This window comes from Nannobrachium achirus, assembly GCF_963921795.1.
Source record: "Nannobrachium achirus genome assembly, chromosome: 2".
Taxonomy (NCBI): domain Eukaryota; kingdom Metazoa; phylum Chordata; class Actinopteri; order Myctophiformes; family Myctophidae; genus Nannobrachium; species Nannobrachium achirus.
In genome coordinates this window covers 78,962,714-78,982,250 of record NC_137811.1, presented here as the reverse complement: position 1 = coordinate 78,982,250, position 19,537 = coordinate 78,962,714, and the positions used below count along the sequence as shown (strand labels likewise).

General features: G+C 39.2%; 1 protein-coding gene across 1 annotated transcript in view; it reads right to left on the bottom strand.

Annotated features, from left to right (window-relative positions):
- cct3 (chaperonin containing TCP1, subunit 3 (gamma)) overlaps nucleotides 1-19,326 on the bottom strand; it is a 27,632-nt gene extending 8,306 nt beyond the window's left edge. The window contains exons 1-10 of the mRNA XM_080737145.1: nucleotides 19,252-19,326; nucleotides 14,054-14,115; nucleotides 12,739-12,852; nucleotides 12,096-12,192; nucleotides 11,065-11,182; nucleotides 7,100-7,286; nucleotides 5,966-6,115; nucleotides 3,013-3,145; nucleotides 2,283-2,364; nucleotides 1,307-1,487 (exon numbers count right to left, since the gene is read on the bottom strand). Coding sequence (XP_080593271.1) covers nucleotides 1,307-1,487; nucleotides 2,283-2,364; nucleotides 3,013-3,145; nucleotides 5,966-6,115; nucleotides 7,100-7,286; nucleotides 11,065-11,182; nucleotides 12,096-12,192; nucleotides 12,739-12,852; nucleotides 14,054-14,115; nucleotides 19,252-19,279 — 1,152 coding nt within the window. The 5' untranslated portion in view covers nucleotides 19,280-19,326. The remainder of the gene's footprint in view (nucleotides 1-1,306; nucleotides 1,488-2,282; nucleotides 2,365-3,012; nucleotides 3,146-5,965; nucleotides 6,116-7,099; nucleotides 7,287-11,064; nucleotides 11,183-12,095; nucleotides 12,193-12,738; nucleotides 12,853-14,053; nucleotides 14,116-19,251) is intronic.
- Nucleotides 19,327-19,537: the final 211 nt, after the last annotated feature.

Here is a 19,537-nt window from a genome sequence, read left to right as displayed (position 1 = left end):
ATGTCTGATCTTAGTCTATGGGTACAAGAAGCAGTGTCTGATCTTAGTCTATGGGTACAAGAAGCAGTGTCTCCTCCATATGTGATACAGTATGTCTGATCTTAGTCTATGGGTACAAGAAGCAGTGTCTGATCTTAGTCTATGGGTACAAGAAGCAGTGTCTGATCTTAGTCTATGGGTACAAGAAGCAGTGTCTGATCTTAGTCTATGGGTACAAGAAGCAGTGTCTCCTCCATATGTGATACAGTATGTCTGATCTTAGTCTATGGGTACAAGAAGCAGTGTCTGATCTTAGTCTATGGGTACAAGAAGCAGTGTCTCCTCCATATGTGATACAGTATGTCTGATCTTAGTCTATGGGTACAAGAAGCAGTGTCTGATCTTAGTCTATGGGTACAAGAAGCAGTGTCTCCTCCATATGTGATACAGTATGTCTGATCTTAGTCTATGGGTACAAGAAGCAGTGTCTGATCTTAGTCTATGGGTACAAGAAGCAGTGTCTGATCTTAGTCTATGGGTACAAGAAGCAGTGTCTGATCTTAGTCTATGGGTACAAGAAGCAGTGTCTCCTCCATATGTGATACAGTATGTCTGATCTTAGTCTATGGGTACAAGAAGCAGTGTCTGATCTTAGTCTATGGGTACAAGAAGCAGTGTCTCCTCCATATGTGATACAGTATGTCTGATCTTAGTCTATGGGTACAAGAAGCAGTGTCTGATCTTAGTCTATGGGTACAAGAAGCAGTGTCTCCTCCATATGTGATACAGTATGTCTGATCTTAGTCTATGGGTACAAGAAGCAGTGTCTGATCTTAGTCTATGGGTACAAGAAGCAGTGTCTGATCTTAGTCTATGGGTACAAGAAGCAGTGTCTGATCTTAGTCTATGGGTACAAGAAGCAGTGTCTCCTCCATATGTGATACAGTATGTCTGATCTTAGTCTATGGGTACAAGAAGCAGTGTCTGATCTTAGTCTATGGGTACGAGAAGCAGTGTCTGATCTTAGTCTATGGGTACAAGAAGCAGTGTCTCCTCCATATGTGATACTGTCCAGGAGAACTTGACTAAGTTACGTCGTTTCTGAGGAGAACTTGATAGATAAATAATGAAGATAATAAAAACATATTAAATAGCTCTTCTTAATTAAGGTGTACAGTTTGTGTATTATCAAAGCTTTACCATCATAGTGGCATGTAATGAAATAAGATAAATAGACCATATATGCGTATTTAATTAGTGTTAATTCGTGTTTATTAGTGATAATTAGTGTTAATTAGTGTTAATTAGTGATAATTAAAGGACTCACAGCAAGGATCTCCTTGCTAGCCCCTCTCAGTAGGATGGTACAGGCTTTAGGATCTTTGCATTCGGTGACGAAGGTGAAATATTCGTCTCCGATCTTCTTCACTTCGAACAGCCCCGCCCCCGTACCAACGTCTTCCTCGCGGAGCTCGTCTGTACGGCTGGCGATGCGCGCTCCACACGCCCTGAGAGAGAGAGAGAGAGAGAGAGAGAGAGAGAGAGAGAGAGAGAGACAGAGAGTACAGTAAACTATAGGATCATAGAACGCAGAGAGACAGTGTAGCGTCTCAGTAAACTATAGGATCATAGAACGCAGAGAGACAGCGTAGCGTCTCAGTAAACTATAGGATCGTAGAACGCAAAGAGACAGCGTAGCGTCTCAGTAAACTATAGGATCGTAGAACGCAGAGAGACAGCGTAGCGTCTCAGTAAACTATAGGATCATAGAACGCAGAGAGACAGCGTAGCGTCTCAGTAAACTATAGGATCATAGAATGCAGAGAGACAGCGTAGCGTCTCAGTAAACTATAGGATCGTAGAATGCAGAGAGACAGCGTAGCGTCTCAGTAAACTATAGGATCGTAGAACGCAGAGAGACAGCGTAGCGTCTCAGTAAACTATAGGATCATAGAACGCAGAGAGACAGCGTAGCGTCTCAGTAAACTATAGGATCGTAGAACGCAGAGAGACAGCGTAGCGTCTCAGTAAACTATAGGATCATAGAACGCAGAGAGACAGCGTAGCGTCTCAGTAAACTATAGGATCGTAGAACGCAGAGAGACAGCGTAGCGTCTCAGTAAACTATAGGATCATAGAACGCAGAGAGACAGCGTAGCGTCTCAGTAAACTATAGGATCACATCAGTCTACAATAGAATATCTAAATGATAAATATGCAAAATAGGATGCCAGTGTCACTTTCATTCATAACCTGTGCGTGCTTGTATGTGTGTGTGTGTGTGTGTGAGTGTAAGTGCGTACCTGGCGATGCGGTTGTTGTCAGTCTTCCTGACTCGGCGGATGGCTGTGATGTTGGCCTTCATCAGGTAGTGTTGAGCCAGGTCTACACACACACACACACACACACACACACACACACACACACACACACACACACACACACACACACACACACACACACACACACACACACACACACACACACACACACACACACACACACACACACACACACACACACACAGTCCTTTATTTGAATCCACAAATTACAATTAATTTTACAAGGAAACAGATGTAACGGGTTGATAGTTCATGGACACCCAAGGATAAACATGACACCTTCTTCTCCACACAGACAAACTGCCCAGAACTGCTGAAACAGAGCAATATTTAGACAGCTGTTTGTCATGCCAGCTGTTGTTAGGCCACTCATGGTCAGTTTATGTACACGGCCCAGGCTTCCAAATATGAGTACTGAGAATCTGCATCTGTACCCAAAGTCTGTTATGATTCTAAGTAATGGTTGGTACTTAGAATGCTTATCTTGGAAAGCCTGGTCCATGTACAGATCAAAACACATCCCACCTCCAGAATCAGAACCTTGGTTTAGGGTTAGGGGTAGTAAAGGTAAAGGTTAAAGGTTACCAGAGATGCCCTTCTCGGTGAAGATCAGGTCAGGTTTCAGTGTGGGTTAGGGTTAGGGTTGGGGGTAGGGTTAGGGTTAGGGTTAGGGGTAAAGGGTAAAGGTTACCAGAGATGCCCTTCTCGGTGAAGATCAGGTCAGGTTTCAGACGGATGATGTCCTCACAGATGTTCTGGACGTATTCTTCCTCCATCTGAAGAATCCTGGCAAAGTCTTCCTCCTTGGTGATCTCAATGTCCGTCTGAAATATTAGATTATTTCTACATTACTACAACTATTATTATTACATTATGTGTACTTACTACTTAATGTGTATTGTATTAATAAATGTAAATATTATGTACATTTATGTGATGCCACTTAATGTGCATTGTATTATTGTGCATTGTATTAATAAATGTAAATATTATGTACATTTATGTGATGCCACTTAATGTGCATTGTATTAATACATTTAAATATTATGTACATTTATGTGATGTCTCTTAATGTGCATTGTATTAATAAATGTAAATATTATGTACATTTATGTGATGCCACTTAATGTGCATTGTATTAATAAATGTAAATATTATGTACATTTATGTGATGTCTCTTAATGTGCATTGTATTAATAAATGTAAATATTATGTACATTTATGTGATGCCACTTAATGTGCATTGTATTATTGTGCATTGTATTAATAAATGTAAATATTATGTACATTTATGTGATGCCACTTAATGTGCATTGTATTAATAAATGTAAATATTATGTACATTTATGTGATGCCACTTAATGTGCATTGTATTATTGTGCATTGTATTAATAAATGTAAATATTATGTACATGTATGTGATGCCACTTAATGTGCATTGTATTATTGTGCATTGTATTAATAAATGTAAATATTATGTACATGTATGTGATGCCACTTAATGTGCATTGTATTATTGTGCATTGTATTAATAAATGTAAATATTATGTACATGTATGTGATGCCACTTAATGTGCATTGTATTATTGTGCATTGTATTAATAAATGTAAATATTATGTACATGTATGTGATGCCACTTAATGTGCATTGTATTATTGTGCATTGTATTAATAAATGTAAATATTATGTACATGTATGTGATGCCACTTAATGTGCATTGTATTATTGTGCATTGTATTAATAAATATAAATATTATGTACATGTATGTGATGCCACTTAATGTGCATTGTATTATTGTGCATTGTATTAATAAATGTAAATATTATGTACATGTATGTGATGCCACTTAATGTGCATTGTATTATTGTGCATTGTATTAATAAATGTAAATATTATGTACATGTATGTGATGCCACTTAATGTGCATTGTATTATTGTGCATTGTATTAATAAATGTAAATATTATGTACATGTATGTGATGCCACTTAATGTGCATTGTATTATTGTGCATTGTATTAATAAATGTAAATATTATGTACATGTATGTGATGCCACTTAATGTGCATTGTATTATTGTGCATTGTATTAATAAATGTAAATATTATGTACATGTGATGCCACTTAATGTGCATTGTATTATTGTGCATTGTATTAATAAATATAAATATTATGTACATGTATGTGATGCCACTTAATGTGCATTGTATTATTGTGCATTGTATTAATAAATATAAATATTATGTATGTTTTGTCTAAATAAAAACACGTGTCTCCTCATGCTGAACAATTTTAACGCCTGACTTTTGACCTCTGACCTTTAGATCTCCCACCATTTTGAATTATATGAAAAACAATCCATCTCCTCTTGGGATCTCCGTGCAATGTGCACGAAACATGTTTAGATAGACAGATTAGATCTATAGAATACCTGACTCTCTCCTTTCTTATACTCTAGAGAACAGTCCAGATAGATAGATAGATAGATAGATAGAGAGAGAGAGAGAGAGAGAGAGAGAGAGAGAGAGAGAGAGAGAGAGAGAGAGAGAGAGAGAGAGAGAGAGAGAGAGAGAGAGAGAGAGAGAGAGAGATAGATAGATTAGATCTATAGAATACCTGACTCTCTCTTTCTTATACTCCAGAGAACGATAGATGGATGGATGGATGGATGGATAGATGAGATCTATATAATACCTGACTCTCTCCTTTCTTATACTCCAGAGGACAGTAGAGGACAGTAGATAGATAGATAGATAGATAGATGATAGATAGAGTTAACCCTAACCCTTGTACATTGAAACTTCCTGACCTAGTAGAGTTCAAAACTGCTCAAATGATGTTCAAAGCAAGAAATAAACTGCTTCCAGCTAACATTCTTAACATGTTTAGTGATAGGGAGGGTGGCTACGACCTAAGGTGGGAACTCAATTTTAAACAAGCAACTGTTCAGACCACCCAAAAAAGTATGTGCATTTCTATTTGTGGAGTAAAGATTTGGAATAGTTTGACAGAAGAGATTAAACACAGTAAGAACATTTCACAATTTAAAAAAATACTCAAATTGAATATCCTGGCCAAATACAGCATTTCATAGTCTCATTATTATTATCATTTTATTCATACTTGTTAGTAGTATTAATTCTATTATTATTTCACTTACTATTACTTTGTAACATATCTCTGTTTCTTGAATTGTTATTATTATGGAATGTATCAAGTCTATTTCCTTATACATTTTTTTTCTTTTTTCTTCTTTCTTTTCTTTTTCTTTTCTTTCTCTTTTTTTTGGAAAAAAAATAAATAATAATAATAATCTGAACACTCTTATAACTAATCAATGTCTTAATTAATGAACATGTAGGATAGGCATTCACAAGCTTTCAGCTTCAGCCTATTCCTTTTGATCACCTGTAACAATGATTATATGAATGTATGACCTGTATGAAAATATGATGATCAAATAAACTAAACTAAAACAAACAAAAAAAAAATAGATAGATGGATAGATAGATAGATAGATAGATAGATAGATTAGATCTATAGAATACCTGACTCTCTCCTTTCTTGTACTCCAGAGAACGATAGATAGATAGATAGATAGATAGGGTAAGTAGGTAGGTAGGTTAGGTAGGTAGGGAGTTTACCTGACTCTCTCCTTTCTTGTACTCCAGAGAACAGTCCAATAAGATGATTCGAGGATCTTTGATGAGTCGTCTCATTCTGGCGTGAGTCACATCCTTGTTGACCATGACTCCCTTTAGGACCATGGAGTCTTCTATGATGCCCCCAGGAACCTGTATAAATAATAAATAAACAACACACATATAAACATGACTCCCTTTAGGACCATGGAGTCTTCTATGATGCCCCCAGGAACCTGTATAAATAATAAACAATACATCTATAAACATGACTCCCTTTAAGGCCACGGGGTCTCCTCCCAGTGGTACGTGCATCGAGGACCTTCCTAGGAAGGCGCTCGGGGGGCATCCGTACTAGATGCCCCAACCACCTAAGCTGACTCCTTTCCAAGTGAAGGAGCAGCGGTTCTACTCCAAGTCTGAACTTCTCACCCTATCTCTAAGGGAGATACCAGCCACCCTTCCAAAGGAGATACCAGCCACCCTACCAAAGGAGATACCAGCCACCCTACCAAAGGAGATACCAGCCACCCTTCCAAAGGAGATACCAGCCACCCTTCCAAAGGAGATACCAGCCACCCTTCTGAGAAAACTCTAAAGGAGATACCAGCCACCCTTCTGAGAAAACTTCTATAAACCAGATGTTTAAGAGGTTAACTCTTCTATAAACCAGATGTTTAAGAGGTTAACTCTTCTATAAACCAGATGTTTAAGAGGTTAACTCTTCTATAAACCAGATGTTTAAGAGGTTAACTCTTCTATAAACCAGATGTTTAAGAGGTCAACTCTTCTATAAACCAGATGTTTAAGAGGTTAACTAATATAAACCAGATGTTTAAGAGGTTAACTCTTCTATAAACCAGATGTTTAAGAGGTCAACTCCTTCTATAAACCAGATGTTTAAGAGGTTAACTCTTCTATAAACCAGATGTTTAAGAGGTCAACTCTTCTATAAACCAGATGTTTAAGAGGTTAACTCTTCTATAAACCAGATGTTTAAGAGGTTAACTCTTCTATAAACCAGATGTTTAAGAGGTTAACTAAGGTGTACTTCTATAAACCAGATGTTTAAGAGGTTAACTCTTCTATAAACTAGATGTTTAAGAGGTCAACGGTGTAAACAGATGTGTTCCGTACCTTCTCCACCTTGGCGTACTTCTTGATGTCGATCTCCTTGCGTCCGTTCTCCTCCATCTCCACGGTCTTCACGGCGTCCAGAGCGATGTTGCAGGCCAGGCTGGACCAGCGAGACAACGCCTTGGTGTTGATGGCCGAGTTAATGATCTGTAGCATCATGGGGCGGTCGTTGGGGTCCACTGGAGTACTGTTAGATAGATAGATACCGTTATTATCCCAACAACATTAATATGTTAATACATGATCTGCAGGAGTACTGTTACAACATTAATATGTTAATACATGATCTGCAGCATCATACTGGAGTACTGGAGGCAATTAATACTGTATGTTAATTAATATGTTAATTAATATGTTAATACATGATCTGTAGCATCATGGGGCAGTCGTCGGGGTCCACTGGAGTACTGGAGGCAATTAATAATATGTTCATTCATATGTTAATGATCTGTAATGTCCATAAACTAGTTGTGAGACCTGTAGATTGAAGCCTCTGTAATGTCCATAAACTAGTTGTGAGGCCTGCAGATTGAAGCCTCTGTAATGTCCATAAACTAGTTGTGAGGTCTGCAGATTGAAGCCTCTGTAATGTCCATAAACTAGTTGTGAGGCCTGCAGATTGAAGCCTCTGTAATGTCCATAAACTAGTTGTGAGAGGCCTGCAGATTGAAGCCTCTGTAATGTCCATACACTAGTTGTGAGACCTGCAGATTGAAGCCTCTGTAATGTCCATAAACTAGTTGTGAGGTCTGCAGATTGAAGCCTCTGTAATGTCCATAAACTAGTTGTGAGACCTGCAGATTGAAGCCTCTGTAATGTCCATAAACTAGTTGTGAGGCCTGCAGATTGAAGCCTCTGTAATGTCCATAAACTAGTTGTGAGGCCTGCAGATTGAAGCCTCTGTAATGTCCATAAACTAGTTGTGAGAGGCCTGCAGATTGAAGCCTCTGTAATGTCCATAAACTAGTTGTGAGAGGCCTGCAGATTGAAGCCTCTGTAATGTCCATAAACTAGTTGTGAGAGGCCTGCAGATTGAAGCCTCTGTAATGTCCATAAACTAGTTGTGAGGCCTGCAGATTGAAGCCTCTGTAATGTCCATAAACTAGTTGTGAGACCTGCAGATTGAAGCCTCTGTAATGTCCATAAACTAGTTGTGAGGCCTGCAGATTGAAGCCTCTGTAATGTCCATAAACTAGTTGTGAGGCCTGCAGATTGAAGCCTCTGTAATGTCCATAAACTAGTTGTGAGGCCTGCAGATTGAAGCCTCTGTAATGTACATAAACTAGTTGTGAGGTCTGCAGATTGAAGCCTCTGTAATGTCCATAAACTAGTTGTGAGGTCTGCAGATTGAAGCCTCTGTAATGTCCATAAACTAGTTGTGAGAGGCCTGCAGATTGAAGCATCTGTAATGTCCATAAACTAGTTGTGAGGCCTGCAGATTGAAGCCTCTGTAATGTCCATAAACTAGTTGTGAGAGGCCTGCAGATTGAAGCCTCTGTAATGTCCATAAACTAGTTGTGAGAGGCCTGCAGATTGAAGCCTCTGTAATGTCCATAAACTAGTTGTGAGGCCTGCAGATTGAAGCCTCTGTAATGTCCATAAACTAGTTGTGAGACCTGCAGATTGAAGCCTCTGTAATGTCCATAAACTAGTTGTGAGGCCTGCAGATTGAAGCCTCTGTAATGTCCATAAACTAGTTGTGAGGCCTGCAGATTGAAGCCTCTGTAATGTCCATAAACTAGTTGTGAGGCCTGCAGATTGAAGCCTCTGTAATGTACATAAACTAGTTGTGAGGTCTGCAGATTGAAGCCTCTGTAATGTCCATAAACTAGTTGTGAGGTCTGCAGATTGAAGCCTCTGTAATGTCCATAAACTAGTTGTGAGAGGCCTGCAGATTGAAGCATCTGTAATGTCCATAAACTAGTTGTGAGGCCTGCAGATTGAAGCCTCTGTAATGTCCATAAACTAGTTGCGAGTAGGGCTGTCACAATTATTACATAATCGTCTAATCGTGATTATTTGACATTATCGCAATTATTTTGTCATAATCGTCATAATCGTGAATGTTGAAAAATGTCCGAAATAGTGGAAATAGCAGATCTACAAGCTCACAACGCGTCGCATCGCGGCGCGTTGTGAGCTTGTAGATCGGCTATTTCCACTATCAAAGTTATTTTTTAAGTAGTAAGTTGTCAAATATGTCAGTCATTTCTTTGTATATTTAGGTTATGTGTCATATCTACCATGTACAACTTCAAAGCCTAAAAGCCAAACAGAAATGTAATTATCAACGACAAAAACACAATTAAATCGTTAATCGCCAATTATTTGAGTGACAATTAATCGTCATGTAAAATGTCATATCGTGACAGCCCTAGTTGTGAGGCCTGCAGATTGCAGGAATGTCCAATAAGCCCAAAGCTGATTAAAGACATTGGATAGATGTGTGGGTTAGGGTTAGGGTTAGCATGTGTGTGTGTGTGTGTGTGTGTGCATGTGTGTGTGTGTGTGTGTGTGTGTGTTAGGGCATTCACAAATAGTGATTTTTAGTATTCGAATTATTCAACGTCAAAGTATTTAGTGGAATATTCGACAGGACTGACCAAACTGTCAAATATCAAGTAAGCAAGAGGTGAACATTGTGAAAATAGCAGATCTACATTGCGAGGCGTTGTGAGCATGTAGATCTGCTATTTTCACAATGTTTATCTTCTGTGGAACCGAGTCACATTAAATGTAATACCTACAATTCCAAGTGCTTGTCAGGGTGGGGGTCCCCAGTTCCAATATGTTATTTTCATGTTTTTTGGTATAACATGCTGGGGTGGCAACAACAGAGCAGGTGACACGTTTAACCTAAACAGACTGGTGAGGAAAGCAGGCTCTGTCGTTGGGTCCTCTCTGCAGGGGGTGGAGGAAGTAACCAGGGTGCGAACAGAGAGGAAGCTAGATTCCATCTTGGAGAACTCCTCCCACCCCCTCCATCTAGAGATCACCAGTTACTGGAGTAAGAGAGGAAACGACCGCTTTACCTACCCAGGACGGAGATGTGAGAGACTAGGAAAATCTTTTGTACCGGCTGCCCTTAAGCTGTACAACGAGACACATAACGGACGCTTGAAAAGGTCTCCCTTCCTAACTTAGACTGACGGAACTATTGCTGTATTGACTTTGACCTCTAAGGAACTATGCTGTATTGACTTTGACCTCTAAGGACCTTCCAGGAAGAGTGCTCATGTGCGTCTTGCGGTGACACGCTTCCTAGTTTCTTCCTTTTTCGCACTGATTTTTGACATTGCACTATTAGGTTGTGTTGGTAGTTTCTGAGTATTTTTGCTTTGTTTAACAATGACAGTGAGATACTTGTTTGCACTAACTAGCATTGACTGCTATGGTCTCTTTTGCAAGACACTTTATGTATATATACTTATATATTATTCGCCCCCTCTATTGATTGACCTTCTCTTTATTGGTACTGTACTGCTCTTGTCTTTGTTTTGTTTTTTTCCCCTCTTATCTATCTTTTCTTACGTCTCTGTAACTTTGTAAATAACTGTATACTGCTGTGCTTCTACTGGACAACTGAATTTCTCCCTTGGGATAATAAAGGTATCTATCTATCTATCTATTTTGGGGGTCACGGCCTAAACAGGTTTGAGAAGCCCTGGTATAGAGCATTAACAAATTCATCCACCAGGGGCATTGACAACTCATTCTTATGACTTCCTATCTTGCCAAGCTTTATAAACTATATCTTTTTTAAAGAGAAAACAATAAAAAAAATAAGCGAATATCCGATTTCAGTGAACGTCGAATAGTGACTTTGATTTTCGAATATTCTAATATTTGGTGAATGCCTGTGTGTGTGTGCGTGTGTGTGTGTGTGTGTGTGTGTGTGTGTGTGTGTGTGTGTGTGTGTGTGTGTGTGCGTGCGTGCGTGCGTGCGTGCGTGTGTGTGCATGTACCTGACTTCCTTCAGAATCTCCAACATGTCGTCCAGAGCCTGTCTGTAAGCACTGATGATCACCGTAGGATGCATCTGTTGTTCTAGGAACTGTTCTGCTACTGAGAGCATCTCACCAGCTGTAATACACATAAACAATACATATAAAATACACTACATGTACTACACACTGATGATCACCGTAGGATGCATCTGTTGTTCTAGGAACTGTTCTGCTACTGACAGCATCTCACCAGCTGTAATACACAATACATGTAAAATACACTATGTGTAATACACACCATACATGTAAAACACACTATATGTACTACACACCATCTACACAGCATCTCACCAGCTGGAATATGATGTAATAACTAGTAAGACTCCTCAGGGCGACATGCGACCTTGCCCTTTAGGGCGAGGTCGTGCCAATTCTTGGCCATCTGGCCAGTGATGTATATGGGACCAGTTACCCATATATGGAGACCCTCTGGTACCCATATATGGAGGTCCTTGTACTGCATATGGAGATATGCTGTGAGAGCCCAAACATTCTTACCAGTTATTCGTTATGTTAAAGTCCTATGACATCATAACATCATACATACAATCCCTTTTATGCCCATTAGTGATGCGCGGGTCAGCTTTTTTTCACAGCCCGCACGGAACGTAACCCGCCTGCCCGCGCCGCAGAACAATATACAAATCAACGAAGCCGCCCGCCCCGCAACCCGCATTTAAAAAAAAGATGATATCATCTCCACAATAGCTCATCTTTATATACGGTTCTTCTAAGTACCCAAAGTCGCTTTACAGAAAGGTCTACTAAATAAACAAACGTGGTGTTCAAAACAGGGTTCTTTACTATTATTTGACAGCAAAATCGGGGGCATCGTCGGGGTAAGAATGGCGTTTCAGGTTTTATGTCAATCATATTTATACACCGCCTCGCACTTCAAACAGACAGCAAAAGACGGACAATATTAAATCCTGTTGGTTATTGATTCATATTAAATCCTGTTGGTTATTGATTCATATGAATTAACAAACCCAGGATGATGACAGACGTTGTTCCGTCTCCAACCTCCTCATCTTGGGTTCTGCTGATTTCTATCATGGACTTAGCAGCAGGATGCTGGACCTGGATCTGTGCATGCACGCACACGCACACACACACACACACACACACACACAGAGAGAGAGAAAATGACACATTAAACATTGGCCAAATGGTCAAAATTAGTGGCAAAAATGTGTGAGAATAGAGATCTACATCTACATGCTCACAACGCCTACAAGCTCACAACGCCTCGTGTTGCGAGGCGTTGTGAGCTTGTAGATCTGCTATTTTCACAATGCAACTGTGTTATACAAAATGTAATGCCTCAACTCAGCACTAAGAGTTAACATAGGATTATTTTGGGGGTTGAGAACCACTGGAGTGGGAGATGGACCACACCATTCACACCAGAATCCTTCTCTCTCTCTCAGCTAGCGTTACCATCATTAGTCATAAAGGTGATATACAGATAGATAAACATGTTCATTACACCTATGCTACAGATAGTTACCTCTCTCAGAATAGCATTTCCATCGTTGGTCATAATGATATTGATAGGTAGGTAGGTAAGTAGGTAGGTAGTAGGTAGGTAAGTAGATAGGTAGGTAGGTAAGTAGGTAAACAGATAGTTACCTCTCTCAGAATAGCGTTGCCATCATTGGTCATAACGATGCCTCCCATGGGGTCCAGTAACATCTTCATCATAGCTCTGGGCCCCAGGCACGTTCTGATGACATCAGCGATGGTCTGAAACCCAAACACACATAATATGTTCATTACACCTATACTATTAATGATAGGTCACACATATGTTCATAACACCTATACTATTAATGATAGGACACACTTAGGTTCATAACACCTATACTATTAATGATAGGACACACTTATGTTCATAACACCTATAGTATTAATGATAGGACACACATATGTTCATAACACCTATACTATTAATGATAGGTCACACATATGTTCATAACACCTATACTATTAATGATAGGACACACTTAGGTTCATAACACCTATACTATTAATGATAGGACACACTTATGTTCATAACACCTATACTATTAATGATAGGACACACTTATGTTCATAACACCTATAGTATTAATGATAGGACACTCATATGTTCATTACACCTATACTATTAATGATAGGACACACATATGTTCATTACACCTATACTATTTATGATAGGACACTCATATGTTCATTACACCTATACTATTAATGATAGGACACACTTAGGTTCATAACAACTATAGTATTAATGATAGGACACACATATTTTCATAACACCTATACTATTAATGATAGGACACACTTAGGTTCATAACACCTATAGTATTAATGATAGGACACATATGTTCATAACACCTATACTATTAATGATAGGACACACATATGTTCATAACACCTATACTATTAATGATAGGACACACATATGTTCATAACACCTATAGTATTAATGATAGGACACACATATGTTCATAACACCTATACTATTAATGATAGGACACACATATGTTCATAACACCTATACTATTAATGATAGGACACACATATGTTCATAACACCTATAGTATTAATGATAGGACACACATATGTTCATAACACCTATACTATTAATGATAGGACACACATGTTCATAACACCTATAGTATTAATGATAGGACACACATATGTTCATAACACCTATACTATTAATGATAGGACACACTTAGGTTCATAACACCTATACTATTAATGATAGGACACACATGTTCATAACACCTATAGTATTAATTACCTTCGCAACAATGTTTCCAGTCTGAACTTTACGTCCAGATTAATTAATTGTTGTCTATTATAGTTAATTGTATTAATGACCTTAGCAGCAGTGATAGTTCATTGTATTAATTGGGTTAATTGTATTAAATGTTAATTAAATGTTAATTAAATGTACCTTGGCAGCAGAGATGTTGCCAGTCTGAACTTTACGTCCAGATTCTCTCTTCATGTTCTGACCTGAAAAACAAACACACACTTCATCAAACATAGCAGATCTACAAGCTCACAAAGACACTTAACAACATTCTGATTCTATTACATCACAAATAGCAGATCTACAAGCTCACAAAGACACTAAACATTCTACTTCATCACAAATAACAAATAGCAGATCTACAAGCTCACAAAGACACTAAACATTCTACTTCATCACAAATAACAAATAGCAGATCTACAAGCTCACAAAGACACTAAACATTCTACTTCATCACAAATAGCAAATAGCAGATCTACAAGCTCACAAAGACACTCTAAACAGCAGTCTACTTCATGTCAAATAGCAGATCTACAAGCTCACAAAGACACTAAACATTCTACTTCATCACAAATAACAAATAGCAGATCTACAAGCTCACAAAGCCACTCTAAACAGCAGTCTACTTCATCATATAGCAGATCTACAAGCTCACAAAGACACTAAACAGCAGTCTACTTCATCTCAAATAACAGATCTACAAGCTCACACAGACACTCTAAACCAGTAAGACTCCCCAAGCGACCGTCACGTCGCATACACAAACTTTAGAAAGCAATGGTAGCCAATCAGGAGGTAATATGGGAAATGGGACAGATCCATGTTGATGACATGACTGTAGAGATACTTTGTACCGCTTTGTGTGATTTTAGGGCAGAATCTGTAGGAGCAGTGTTAAAAATGTGTTTTGCAAAAATTGGCCTGATGGTGGCGCTAGAGGGCGGCCATGTGAGAAATGAGGGGTGGAGGTTGTGGTTTGCCAGCCAAGGAGTGTGTGTGTGTGTGTGTGTGTGTGTGTGTGTGTGTGTGTGTGTGTAAAGTTTGGTATGGACAGGGCCAACAGTGGAGGAGATATGAGTAGGGCAAAAGTGTGACGTGACGTGCCGGACAGACTGACAGCCGGTGGAAGTTTTGATAGTACAACATTCAACTTCATCACAAATAGCAGATCTACAAGCTCACAAAGACACTAAACAGCATTCTACTTCATCACAAAAAGCAGATCTACAAGCTCACAAGGCATGGCTTGTGAGCCTTTTCACCCCTTGGTAGTTGAGGGTACCATTTGTAGATCAGGTATTTGGTTTAATGCTATCTCCATCACAGTGGGTCTCAGCTATGATAAGATTTGAAACGTATCAACATCACTTCAGTTTAAACTCTTGAAGTTCAAACTGTACTTGGCCTGGTCTTAGGTATAATTTAATTTAAGGTATAATTTAAATATAAGGTGCTGGGAGTGAAAATTATAATGTTGGGGTGCCTCGGATTAAAACAATATTTATTTATGGGGTGTCCTGAGACAAATAGGTTTGGGAACCCCTGCACTATAGACAACATTCCTGGCCGATTGCAGGAGGGACGCCCCGCCCCCAAGTCGAAAGGGAACTTCCGTTCTCTCTGTCAGGCATGCATATAAACGTGTTGCCAAGTCAATTTATTTACCTAAACTATCTTGTTTTTTTTGGTCTGTTTTATTAGAACCGACATTGTTTGTTAATAGAGAAAAAAAGGCGAGAGAGAGAGAGAAGCATCGGGCGATAGATAGAGAGAGAGAGAGAGAAGAATAAGGCTATAATATAATAATGTTGTTGCAGATTTCGTTTGAACATGTCTCAAAGATTATTAAGAATTTTTAATTTGTAAAATTTGGGTTACGGTTAAACAAATTAAACTAAGTGGCATATTAATTAATATGGCATGATGGCATGGTTGATTGATTAGCAGAGCCTGTTGCGCAGTGGAGTGGTCGTGCTGACCTGCGCTCAGGGCAATACCTGGATGTGAACCATTTGTTAGTCGGTACCTCAAGTTAATGCCAGCTGCCTCCACTGTGAGTGTGATCCGATCCATATGAAGAATTAATGATGAATCCATGCATTTTGAGGTGAGAACACAGTAGGCTTATCATAAGTTTGCTGAGAACCATGTTTAATGTAAATTTTAGTAGTCCAGAGCAGACCAGCTGGCTGCATGCTCCGCTAATTAGTTTGATCTAAATCTGCGTCTTTCTGGCAAGATGTAATGAATTCTTTTGTAGCAAGATTCCAGTAGTAGCCTATAACATTTTAAAAGGCTTTCATAATTTCCCCCTTGGGATAAAGGTAGGCCTATCTATCTAGTTTATATATACATGTTTCTTCTTTTTTAATCGGACCTTGTGTGAGGAGGAGGCGAGAAAAAAAAAGAGAAGAATCTTCTGGTGGAACCAATTAAATGAAATAAAATATATCCCCCCTCATTTCGTTTGATAATGGATAAACATTAATATATGTACACATGCCAAGACATATTTAGACATTTACATTTGTAAAATTAGACCAGAATTGACAGAATAGAACGAATATAGCTATTGGTTCTTAATTAAGAGCTGCGCATCCTCTCCCAGGGGGAATAAACATGTCATTTAGCGCATAGAAGGTGATCGAAGCACGTCTTATTCTATGCGTTATTTCTTTTTAAACTTGATGAAGTTTGCATATGAAAAAAGGTAGTTTCATGACAGTACACTAGTACAAGGTCAACTAAAAGCATACGCCCAAGAAAGCCTATGGCAATTGTTTCAATTGAGATCTCTTTTTTTTTCCTCCAACTCATAACATTGAATGATGGCAGAACAGGTGTGTATCGTCACAACTCATTTATTTATCAGCAGAGTGGATGAGTGTTGCCATTAAGTGACATTGTTAACATAAGTTACAAAGTAAAATTACAAAGTAAAACAATCCCGTCTCATTAGTTAAGAGGAGAATCAGATCAGATGAACGTAAACAGGAAATCGCGCTACGATCAAGCCCAAAAAAGGGCTTCCGGTCGGAAGTAGGGGGCGTGGCCAGGCATGTTGTCTATAGACTATCATGAAGCCTCACTTTGTTCTATTTATATTGTTTTATTGTTTATTGTACTGAGGTTCTCATCATAATGTAGACTCTATAATAATAATAATAATAATGATAATAATAAGTTAATAATCAGAATGAATGCAGAATGTTCAGGAACATTCTAAGCTGACAGCTTTGTTCCGTCAGCATCAAGCTAAGCTAAGCTAACAGGCTAATCTCCCAGCAACAGCAGCATGACCAGCATTACCTCTATGGGCTGAAGCTAAGCTAAGCTAAGCTAAGCTAACAGGCTAATCTCCCAGCAACAGCAGCATGACCAGCATTACCTCTATGGGCTGAAGCTAAGCTAAGCTAAGCTAACAGGCTAATCTCCCAGCAACAGCAGCATGACCAGCATTACCTCTATGGGCTGAAGCTAAACTAAACTAAGCTAACAGGCTAATCTCCCAGCAACAGCAGCATGACCAGCATTACCTCTATGGGCTGAAGCTAAGCTAAGCTAAGCTAAGCTAACAGGCTAATGAGCTGCAAAGCGTGGGTCGTAGGGTAATTTATTTTACCTTGTATTTCTACTTCCTAGCAGACACACCCAGATATCCCCATAGTGCCATTGTTACGATGACAAATAAGAGGTTTAATGATTTATGATACTAAATACAATACTTTAAGTATACAAGTAGGAGATGTCTGCGCGCTTCAGTTATTGGTACAAGGACTCGTTGGTGCTCAACAAGGACAAACTATATCAAAAAGACATTACCTGGTCACTTCAAAAATGACTACCCAAATAAAAATGATGGAGCACTCAGCTGGTCTGCACGTTTATTTATTGTAGAGCGACAGGGTGACTGACTTTAAGTATAATTAGTGTGTGGTAAATCGGAGATTTAATGAATATATTTTGAGAATAATGCTGCTATATGTTCCAAAAGCTTTATACCCTGTATATAAAATGTCACAATGCAACATAGCCCTAGAATGTCTCTTATTTTCGGTCGATTGACCCTTTGGGTAATCCCTCAAATAGAGCCATAGAACGCTCCCATGGCGCGGCGGTTAGCAAATAATCTGCGCGGCACTAAAGTGCTGCGCGCTACTTGTGTACTCACCCAATAATTTATTCCTCATCCTGGGAGAACGATATTGTCCTGTAGTGTTATATCCATTTGAAAGTTCTGGCTGAAAACATGTACTTTGTAAAATATCACCACTTAACATGAGCCAACACGGACGACTGACACGACCGGGCGAGGGGCCCGGAATGACTGCTGGACTGAATATATCAAAACTTCCTTTGGGAAGCACAAAACGTACGGGGCACACAATCACGCAGGTGGTGTGATTAGTCACCCCACGTCAATCACAAGCACCTGTCAATTGTGTTGCCCCGTACGTTTTGTGCTTCCCAAAGGAAGTTATGATATATTCAGTCCAGCAGTCATTCCGATCCCCTCGCCCGGTCGTATAAGTCGTCCGTGTTGGCTCGTGTTAAGTGGTGATATTTTACAAAGTACATGTTTTCAGCCAGAACTTTCAAATGGATATAACACTACAGGACAATATCGTTCTCCCAGGCTGAGGAATACATTATTGGGTGAGTACACAAGTAGCGCGCTGCACTTTAGGGCCGCGCAGATTATTTGCTAACCGCCGCGCCATGGGAGCGTTCTATGGCTCTATTTGAGGGATTACCCAAAGGGTCAATCGACCGAAAATAAGAGACATTCTAGGGCTAAATGCAACATAGCTCTGTTTACACAATGCTGTACCTCCAACTGTATTTTCTGATCCCCATTTTCAAATGTTTTTATTGTATTTGTGACACTTGCTTTGGCAATCTAAACGTATGTTTTCTCATGCCAATAAAGCTCCTTTGAATTTAAGTGAATAAAATAAGTATAATATGTTTAAATCAGAGGTTTAATAAATACAATTACAATATAATCATTATATGTTTAAATTAGAGGTTTAATGAATATAATTATAATAATAAAAAAAATTATGATATGTTTAAATCAGAGTTTAATGAATATAATTATAATAATAAAATCATTATATAATGTTTAAATAGCGATGCCTCTCAGAAGTTCAGAGGTAAAAATGTTCCTCATGCCATCACAGCCGGCTAGCATGGATGCTAGCATGTTAGCTTAGCTGGGCTGTGTTCAGACCTTAAACGGAGCTTCTGGAGTCTTATTGACGTCATTAAAACAACACACATGAACACAATAAAATCATAAAAGAATAAAAGTATGTTTTAAAGCACATTAAACTCACTCAACACAAGGACCGGTCTGCCCATCATCTTTACGCAGCGCGAGCGATTCTCCACGAGACTGACTTCCCACAATGCAACAGTGAAAGAGGAAGCGCTGTGTCACCGGGGGCGGGGCCTAACGTACAGCTGGGCCAATCAGCGGCGAGGAGACACAAGACCGACAGCCGTGTGAGCCAATCAGCGACTGGCCTCTGGGCCTTTTCTCCAACCCGCTGTCGCTGCTCACATCCGGTCTAAAGCCCGCCTACTGCATCCGGTAATTTTACACGCTCAAACAGCAGCCGT